This window comes from Gobio gobio, assembly GCF_949357685.1.
Source record: "Gobio gobio genome assembly, chromosome: 22".
In the NCBI taxonomy this organism is placed as follows: Eukaryota; Metazoa; Chordata; class Actinopteri; order Cypriniformes; family Gobionidae; genus Gobio; species Gobio gobio.
The window spans coordinates 37,685,659-37,696,083 of NC_137118.1; the positions used below are offsets into that span (position 1 = coordinate 37,685,659).

General features: G+C 41.7%; 1 protein-coding gene across 3 annotated transcripts; it reads left to right on the plus strand.

Moving 5' to 3' along the window:
* Nucleotides 1-202: 202 nt before the first annotated feature.
* On the plus strand, nucleotides 203-6,568 carry LOC307119265 (uncharacterized protein). Of its 3 annotated transcripts, XM_079805455.1 has the most exons (3): nucleotides 206-510; nucleotides 1,183-1,659; nucleotides 5,734-6,568. In XM_079805455.1, the coding sequence occupies exons 1-3, from the start codon at nucleotides 398-400 to the stop codon at nucleotides 5,852-5,854; spliced, it is 711 nt and encodes a 236-aa protein (XP_079661581.1). In that variant the 5' UTR covers nucleotides 206-397; the 3' UTR covers nucleotides 5,855-6,568. The 3 variants fall into 3 exon arrangements, 2 of the variants coding, with proteins under 2 accessions (XP_079661580.1, XP_079661581.1); XM_079805454.1 differs by lacking the exon at nucleotides 5,734-6,568 and having other exon boundaries at nucleotides 203-510; nucleotides 1,183-2,698; XR_013815628.1 differs by lacking the exons at nucleotides 206-510; nucleotides 1,183-1,659 and adding an exon at nucleotides 3,913-5,185.
* Nucleotides 6,569-10,425: the final 3,857 nt, after the last annotated feature.

Below are 10,425 nucleotides of genomic sequence, written 5' to 3' on the forward strand. Positions count from 1 at the left end.
TTTTGAATGGGTTTTTGCTAAATCGCCTGAAATAAGGTCTGTGGTTAACAAAGCCTCTATATATTTTCACGTTTTAATCTATGACATAAAACACACTAGTTATAACCCGCTTGTGATTTTTTAAGACTTTATTGTGTCTTAAAAACGGTGGTTGCTAACAAGTTGCTAAAAGGGACTACATCCTTTGGCGGGGACTTTAGACGTCATCGTGACAAACAGGAAATCTCACTAGCCCGCGTTTCAGCCTCACGTTCTTAGAAGTTTACATACCGTTATATATTTAGTCTTTTAAAATTGTAGTTTTTCCAAATATTGTTGTACACAGAATTCTGTTATATTAAGGTAACCGATTACCAGTTCTTTATTTCTGTGGAGAGATTGTACTTCGACTTCGACAATGGTGTTTTGTTTTGTCCCGAGATGCAACCACAAGTCGTCTAATGAAAGTTGCTCGTTTTACCGTTTTCCGTCCGATGTTACCCAGCGGAGACTCTGGGTTCGTGCCGTAAGGTAAGCTCACACAACGATGATTTCCATATGAACACCGTATTTTCTGCCTTAACGTGGCCATGACGATGTTAACACGCTAATGTTACTTTGACGGTCAGATGGAGTTAAAAAGGCTAGCAAGAATAAACTTTTTTTATTAACCAAATCAAAAGCCAAAATACCTTTTGTCTTTCTCTTAAAATATCTAAAAGCTTGTTTACTTTGCCACTGTTCAATAGATTAGATCCGCTGCAGTTTTATTTAAGGCTAACGTTACGTCGAGAAATGTGTTTAATTAAAATATTCAAACTAGTACCTGGTTTATTGACTTTTATTGTAACTAGTTTGGCTATAATTATAGAAAGGGTGGGTCCTGCACCCTGATATTTGTGAACTTGGCTTTTACCCACTTAAAATAATATGATTGTATTTGTAAACAGCATTATTTAAGGCATTAGGTAAAAATGATATTAGTCTTTATTTTAGTAGTAATTGTTAACTATATTTAATGTGCTATATAAACGTGGACAGATTAATGACGAAGATTAATGTAAATGCTGAAAAAACAACATTCTAATTTAATACAAATATTTGATTGTGTGATTCCCCCCCCCCCTCCCCTCCCTGTAATTTTAATCTGTAAAGGTGTAACTTCCATAAAGATAACATTGCTTATTTTGAATTTATCCTTAGACGAGCTGACCGGAAGCCCAGTGTCCATTCTCGCATCTGCAGCTGTCATTTTCCGGCAGGGGAAAAAAATGTCCCCGTTTTGTTTTTATCAACAAATGTTCCCACTGGACACATTTTGGAAGATCATTCATACTCCCTGAGACAGGATAGCGCTGATGTGCCTGAAAATGTTCCACCACCCATGGATGAAGAGCAGGAAATGGATGAAGAGCAGGAAATGGTTGAAGAGCAGGAAATGGTTGAAGAGCAGGAAATGGCTACACAATGTATGGCTGACAAAGAGGATGAACCATCTCTGGCTGATCAAACCCTCACTATCAGTTCTGAGGAACAACCAAATTGTAGCACAACTAAAGAAGAGCTGCAGTCGGAACGAAGAAAAAGAATCCAGCTTGAGATTGAGTTAGAGCATTCCATAGCAGAGGTTCAGTTTCTCAAAGACAAACTCCAAGGGCAAATGAGTAACTGTCATGACAGGTATTCAGCCTCTCAGATGAGTGAAAGTGTGATTCGGATGGAGACAGGATTGCCAGATAGAGATACTTTCAGTGCTGTGTGTGAATATGTTGCTCGTTTTGAGGATTCCATTACGTACTTTGCTGGATGGAGACCCAAAGAAATCATCCTCGAGGACCAGATTTTCATGGCCTTGATGAAAATTCGCCACAACTATACACACTTACACTTGGCTTCACTCTTTAACTGTAGTACAAGGACTGTAAGTAATGTATTAACAACATTCATAGAGGTTCTTCACAAAGTCCTTTTTAAGGATATTATGAGTACTGTTCCCAGCCGGGAGAAAAACCAGACCTGCATGCCGTCTTCATTTCTACCTTTCCAAAATTGCAGAATGATATTGGATTGCACAGACATCAAAATTGCTATTCCCAAACAAATGGATACACAGAAAGAGACCTATTCTGCATACCGTGGCATGCACTCCTTCAAAGTGCTCATTGGGGTGGCACCAAATGCTGTGATTACATACTGCAGCAAACTTTACCCAGGATCTGTAAGTGATAAGGAGATAGTACTGGATTCTGGTGTTTTGAACCATTTTAAGCCTGGAGACCTGATTTTGGCTGACAAGGGATTCCTAATCCACAACATTCTGCCAGAAGGAGTCACTGTAAACATTCCCCCATTCCTCAGTCATGGCCAACTGACACACAGTGAAGCACATGCTACAAAGCTGATTGCACAGAACAGAATTCATGTAGAGAGGGCAAATGGCCGTTTAAAAGATTTTAAAATTCTGAAATTTATTCCATCTCACTTGCGGCACTTTGCAGATAAACTGGTTCAGGTATGCTGTGCACTAGTGAACCTCCAAAGTCCTCTCATAAAAGAAGTGGCAACAGAATAGTGCAAAAACGCTCTTGCTCTCCATCCAGCTAGTAACATCAGGCTCCTGCTCTCCATCCAGCTAATAACATCAGGCTCCTGCTCTCCATCCAGCTAATAACATCAGGCTCCTGCTCTCCATCCAGCTAATAACATCAGGCTCCTGCTCTCCATCCAGCTAATAACATCAGGCTCCTGCTCTCCATCCAGCTAATAACATCAGGCTCCTGCTCTCCATCCAGCTAATAACATCAGGCTCCTGCTCTCCATCCAGCTAATAACATCAGGCTCCTGCTCTCCATCCAGCCATTAACATCAGGCTCCTGCTCTCCATCCAGCTAATAACATCAGGCTCCTGCTCTCCATCCAGCCATTAACATCAGGCTCCTGCTCTCCATCCAGCTAATAACATCAGGCTCCTGCTCTCCATCCAGCTAATAACATCAGGCTCCTGCTCTCCATCCAGCTAATAACATCAGGCTCCTGCTCTCCATCCAGCTAATAACATCAGGCTCCTGCTCTCCATCCAGCTAATAACATCAGGCTCCTGCTCTCCATCCAGCTAATAACATCAGGCTCCTGCTCTCCATCCAGCCATTAACATCAGGCTCCTGCTCTCCATCCAGCTAATAACATCAGGCTCCTGCTCTCCATCCAGCCATTAACATCAGGCTCCTGCTCTCCATCCAGCTAATAACATCAGGCTCCTGCTCTCCATCCAGCCATTAACATCAGGCTCCTGCTCTCCATCCAGCTAATAACATCAGGCTCCTGCTCTCCATCCAGCTAGTAACATCAGGCTCCTGCTCTCCATCCAGCTAATAACATCAGGCTCCTGCTCTCCATCCAGCCATTAACATCAGGCTCCTGCTCTCCATCCAGCTAATAACATCAGGCTCCTGCTCTCCATCCAGCTAATAACATCAGGCTCCTGCTCTCCATCCAGCTAGTAACATCAGGCTCCTGCTCTCCATCCAGCTAGTAACATCAGGCTCCTGCTCTCCATCCAGCTAATAACATCAGGCTCCTGCTCTCCATCCAGCTAATAACATCAGGCTCCTGCTCTCCATCCAGCTAATAACATCAGGCTCCTGCTCTCCATCCAGCTAATAACATCAGGCTCCTGCTCTCCATCCAGCTAATAACATCAGGCTCCTGCTCTCCATCCATCCATTAACATCAGGCTCTTGCTCTCCATCCATCCAGAAACACCTCTCCATCCAGCCATTAACATCAGGCTCCTGCTCTCCATCCATCCAGAAACACCTCTCCATCCAGCCATTAACATCAGGCTCCTGCTCTTCATCCAGCCGGAAACACCTCTCCATCCAGCCATTAACATCAGGCTCCTGCTCTCCATCCATCCAGAAACACCTCTCCATCCAGCCATTAACATCAGACACCTGCTCTCCATCCATCCAGAAACACCTCTCCATCCAGCCATTAACATCAGGCTCCTGCTCTCCATCCATCCAGAAACACCTCTCCATCCAGCCATTAACATCAGACACCTGCTCTCCATCCATCCAGAAACACCTCTCCATCCAGCCATTAACATCAGACACCTGCTCTCCATCCATCCAGAAACACCTCTCCATCCATCCATCCATTAACATCAGGCTCCTGCTCTCCATCCATCCAGAAACACCTCTCCATCCATCCATTAACATCAGGCTCTTGCTCTCCATCCATCCAGAAACACCTCTCCATCCAGCCATTAACATCAGGCTCCTGCTCTTCATCCAGCCGGAAACACCTCTCCATCCAGCCATTAACATCAGGCTCCTGCTCTCCATCCATCCAGAAACACCTCTCCATCCAGCCATTAACATCAGACACCTGCTCTCCATCCATCCAGAAACACCTCTCCATCCAGCCATTAACATCAGGCTCCTGCTCTCCATCCATCCAGAAACACCTCTCCATCCAGCCATTAACATCAGACACCTGCTCTCCATCCATCCAGAAACACCTCTCCATCCAGCCATTAACATCAGACACCTGCTCTCCATCCATCCAGAAACACCTCTCCATCCATCCATCCATTAACATCAGGCTCCTGCTCTCCATCCATCCAGAAACACCTCTCCATCCATCCATTAACATCAGGCTCTTGCTCTCCATCCATCCAGAAACACCTCTCCATCCAGCCATTAACATCAGACACCTGCTCTCCATCCATCCAGAAACACCTCTCCATCCAGCCATTAACATCAGACACCTGCTCTCCATCCATCCAGAAACACCTCTCCATCCAGCCATTAACATCAGGCTCCTGCTCTCCATCCATCCAGAAACACCTCTCCATCCAGCCATTAACATCAGACACCTGCTCTCCATCCATCCAGAAACACCTCTCCATCCAGCCATTAACATCAGACACCTGCTCTCCATCCATCCAGAAACACCTCTCCATCCATCCATCCATTAACATCAGGCTCCTGCTCTCCATCCATCCAGAAACACCTCTCCATCCATCCATTAACATCAGGCTCTTGCTCTCCATCCATCCAGAAACACCTCTCCATCCATCCATTAACATCAGGCTCTTGCTCTCCATCCATCCAGAAACACCTCTCCATCCAGCCATTCCAGGTGCGATGTGATACACAGCTTGTTCTAATGGGATTTTTGCATTGCACCGCAACCTCATACAGTAAGAAATATGTCAAAAAAATTGTGATTGTTCAGATTTTTTACAACTATTATTTAATTCTTAACAAAATGAAGCATAACACCACATTCAGCACACTCCACCCGCCAAATAATAAATTGAAAGTTTACCCCAAAAAATAAGATTGTCATATCATTCCAAATAACTTAACAATAACTAACATTCATTTTAATAATAACTATGTACATTTTAGCCAATTTAATAATAAACAGTTATCTTTATAAACTATGTATATATTAATTACAGTTTACTTTTGTGCCAGCTGTGGAAGCATGTGGGACATAAAAAAGTCTTCCAGGACTTGCAGGTTTGATTGCCAAGTGTCATCTCTGGATATGGGGATGATGACACTTTGTTTTGTGGTCCACACAGTAAAGTAGCAGGTTTCTCTTGCAGTGAGGTGAAGCTGCCCCTGTACTTGATGCCAGTAGGGGTGGTCTCTGCGCAGGCTGTAGACACCCCCTTCCATACTGACACAGAAGCCCTTATTTTGAACTGCCTCACTAATTGTCTTTTCTCTTGCATCGTAGGGACACTTGGCCTCCAATATTGCAGATGACCCCACCAGACCATCTGGAGATGCTCCCAACACTCCTGATGGAGACAGCCACAAGCCAGACTCCTGGACTGGCATCTGAGTTGCTGTGGTGAATGCCTGGATGGCTTCACTCTCGTTCACAATACCCCACTGTACAGACAAAACACCATCTAGGGCTTGTTGCTTTCCCAGCACCCTAGCAAGAAGTGAAGCAGTCACACGCTTTGACCTAAGGACAGCTCCAAAGTTGCTAGCAGTCAGCCTTCCACGTCTAAATAAATGCCAATTTGGATTGTTGCGCTGACCAGTTGTTGCCACCTGAATAGCCCTCCGTTCCTCCTCTGACAAAGCCATACTGGCCAGGATAGCTTCAGACCCCTGATGACCTACAGACTCTACAATTCTAGGAACAGAATGTGCTTCCAAGGTGTGAGGATTCTCTTCAGGCTCAGGTGAGAGAAGCCAGGACATTCCTGAGAACCTGCCCCTGAGTCTGTTCCTCAGCCAATCACGATCCTCTGCTGTTGGCTCTCGTGTCAGTGGGTTGTAAGGCTCATTCGGTGGAGGGAACAGCTCCTCTACAGAGTGTGTGCTCTTAGCTGCTTTGGGCTTCTTCCACTGACATTGGGTGTCTGTGCAGCTGAAATTGTGAATGGCAAAGATGGCCAAAGCAGCTGCATGGCTGCATTTGTATTGTCCACGTGGGCATTCACATTGTGTAGCAACAATGCCATCTTTCCCTGTAGAGACCTGTCATGTGAATTATCAATTTTTGCAATTAGTATATTGTTTTTCAGTTTACTTATGAAAATAAAGCTGTTTACTACAACTCTTGCTGTCCGGTTTCTGTGGCTCAGTGATTAGAGCATTTTGTTAACTGTGCAAAAGGTTGCGAGTTCAATTCTCAGAGAACACGCTGATATGTATACCCTGAATGCACTGTAAGTTGCCTATCTGACAAATACCAAAAATTTGAGATCAACCACAACTACATCTTGATGAAAGTTTAATGTGACAATAAGTATTGTATAGTACTTACTTGTATACTATTGTAACTACACTCCAGTCAGCTCACAGTAATGTGAATGTGAGAACATTTATTACACTAGCTCTCACATTGGGGCTTGTGGATTACATGGTAAAAATATATAGAAAATGTGAACAAAATGGTATATACTGTTTATTTAGGGAACCTGTATGGTTTAATTATAATATAATAAGCATTTGTTGTTGCTATTAGACAATTCTATTTAAATTCAACATATATAATTATATACAACTATTATATTAAATGTTTGGAATTTAACTGTTATGCTAGTTCAGAGATTGTTTGTATAGTTACCTTAAATACATATAACACTATTATAACTCCTATCTCTCCCTAGTTTTACTTACCGAGACTCGATAAACTTTGTCCCTCATGCTGGCCCTTACAATACCGGTAAGTAAACCAGCATCTAAGCTGCACTGTTCTACATGCCCAGATTTATAGTGGTTCTCTCCTCGATCTATGGTTTTTTTATCGTCTAAGAAAAAGGACATAAGATTAGAAATTGATACGGCCATAGCTAACGTCGTTAGTGCTTCTGAGATGGTAAAAGCGCGGTTTTTTTTCTGGCGAATTAGCAAATGGTATGCAAACATAAAATCAAACATAATACAGTGAAAAGATAATCTTTAAAGTTTATTTGGGGCACAATGATCAGGCATACTAATCTTAATCACAAAGAAAATAATATTAAGGTTTATATAAACTAACAAAATAATAAACGAATAAATAAAACATTAACAAAAGATTAAAAAAATCGCAGAGAGGCACGCAAAATTAGTTTCTAACATTTTTTGAAAAAACGAATAGGCAATATTCTTCATGAAAAAGTGGGTAAGTGTTCATACACAGCGCAGATCATAATGAGCGAGCGTGTTTTTAAATAAAGTTTGAGGAAGCTTGATGATGACGTTGATCCGCGACGATGGTGTGCTGTAGTCCGTTTATAGCCTACCGTTAGCATTTTATATCTGACGGCTTTATTTGGGCTTCAAAATGTATACATTTTGGATTAACTTGTACAGATTATCTTGGTAGACAAAACGTGTAAGTGTCATAACTCTTTGTTGAACACAGATCTTATTTTTTGCGATTTTCCAAAAGTCTATGGGAAAAATGAATGGCTTTTTGATCGAGGGAACCCATGCGCCGCTAACTTCCGGGTTGGCCTACAAAGTGACGTCATTACTTCGGCACTCTATTATGACTCAAACTATGGATGAACAAACAAAAAGGCTTTTATAGTCACTCCAACACTTAATCAAGAAAATTAAGACTTGAAGGATCAACTGCAATAAATTGTTCATACACAAATTCTAGAAAGAATGTTCAAGGATATTTACCAAATATTAACTCCATAAACTGTGCAAAAACACTCTTAAGCACCTGTAAAGACACTTAAGCAAATTATGACCCATAAACTGGATTAACTATAACCTCTACAAACAAAAGTGCTATTATGGATACACTGTACTTACCACTACAAAATTAAAATATATAAGTTCTTGTAGCTCTATCCCTATCTTAAATAATAAAAGATGAACAGTTGTTTCTGGCATTTCTATTCACCTTCAAAATTGACGCAGCATTAAAATTTGGCTCGTCTGGATTTCCTTATTGTCAGTGAAATGCGTAGTAATATGTAGATAACTAGCTAGCTAGTGATAGCTTAGTGACAGCAATAAAACGTCCAATGCCGTCCAATATTAGTTGATAATATCGATAATACGAAGTAAATTTATTTCGTTTGATAGCTTTATGGCTGAGATGAGAAGACTTACCTCTATACTGGGCTTTCTTTTGATCGTCTGCCTTTCTCTTTTTCCGTCCCTGTGCACTCGAGGGTTTAGACCGCGTCATATTTGAAGAACGCGCCAGTGCTGAGCACTAGCCTGACATAACGCCTGAACGCCTGTGCTCGACAATACTCACTATCAATTTCAATCTAATAATCAGGTTAAGTAATTAAACGTGCGGCTGAGGGGGCGCCCAAGGATGATCATGTTTAATAAACAGTATGTTTTATTTCGCTTGTGTTATTCTATGCTTAATGGGAAGCAAGTTTAAGGGCGCCACAAGAGGGCGCCTGGCTGCGCCCCCAACACATTTGTCGCCCTAGGCAACCGCCTAGCTCGCCTATAGCAAACGCCGGCCCTGCCTGTAAGTATGGTTTTCACATTGTAAAACTAATCCTAAATGTCAACAATTTAAGTAATTTCAACTGTAAAACTATAAAACGGGAATAGTATTATATCAACTAATATTTACACTATCAAATCAACAAAAAAGAGGACTCTACTCACTCCTGTTATTTTTCAAATGAGTAACTGGACTGAAAGTATCAAAAACATGACGTGGCCACATGCATACATGCCTAATGGCATGATGACACTAAGCATATTCTAGTGACTTACCTAAAGTTAACTTCTAAGAAATAATTTAGGTAATATGACAGTACATTGAGATTGACCTTCTCATAGTAGCAATTTCATCAAATATACAGAAATTAAAATGAGAGGAGTTTACGTTCGGTCTTCTCGGAACATGTAACAAATGTTTTTTTTTGTGTTCTCAGTAGTTTTATTAATGTTTTAAATTATATATTTTATATTTGCAGTTAGATTAATGTTCAGGACATACTAAATTATTATTATATTCAATACATAAAATGTATTTTAGAGTTCATTTTCATGCATATTTATACAGACATCCTGGGGACAGAAATGTTACCCATTCGGTGCAATGGCTCTTTTGTATTCGGTTCAGGAAGAGCCACATGAGTTTTGTGGATCTTTGTCCATGCCTATTCGCTTTGAAGCAATCTACAGTATAGTGCTAGTGTAGTATTATCAAAATTAGATTTTAGCAGACTACATTTTCAGTCACTCTCTATTTGGAAAATGGATAGAAATATTGATGATTCATCTCGCAGTAGGCTACCACCTGCCATGTATTCAGTTAGTTTAGACTGAATTCATTCCTGAGTCTTTCCCGTTTATAGGACAAGTAATCGAACATACACTATAAGTGACACCCCTCCAAAAACATTGAATTTGAGTGTTCCAATCACTTTCATGGCCACAGATGTGTAAAATCAAACACCTAGGCATGCAAACGCTTCTACAAACATTTGTGAAGGAATGGGTCGCCCTCAGGATCTCAGTGAATACCTTGTGGTACCGTGATAGGTTGCCATCTGTGCAATAAGTCCATTCGTGAAAATACCTCACTACTAAATATTCCACGGTTAACTGTTAGTGGTCAACTTTCTGCAGAGTCAATAGCTACAGACCTTCAAACTTTATGTGGCCTTCAGATTAGCTCAAGAACAGTGCATTGAGAGCTTCATGGAATGGGTTTCCATGGCCGAGCAGCTACATCCAAGCCTTATATCACCAAGTGCAATTCAAACCGTTGGATGCAGTGGTGTTAAGCACGCCACCACTGGACCCTAGAGCTGTGGAGACGTGTTCTCTGCAGTTATGAATCACACTCTGTCTGACAATCCGTTGGATGAATCTGGGTTTGGCGGTTGCAAGGAGAACGGCACTTGCCTGACTGCATTGTGCAAAGTGTAAAGTTTGGTGGAGGGGGGTTATGGTGTGGGGTTGTTTTTCAGGGGTTGGGCTTGGCCCC

Bases quoted from the DNA above. Each gene is read 5' to 3' on its own strand.
- LOC307119265 (XM_079805454.1), top strand. From the start codon at position 398: ATGGTGTTTTGTTTTGTCCCGAGATGCAACCACAAGTCGTCTAATGAA. The intron at 511-1,182 runs GTAAGCTCACAC...ATTTATCCTTAG, and splicing joins CTCTGGGTTCGTGCCGTAAG to ACGAGCTGACCGGAAGCCCA.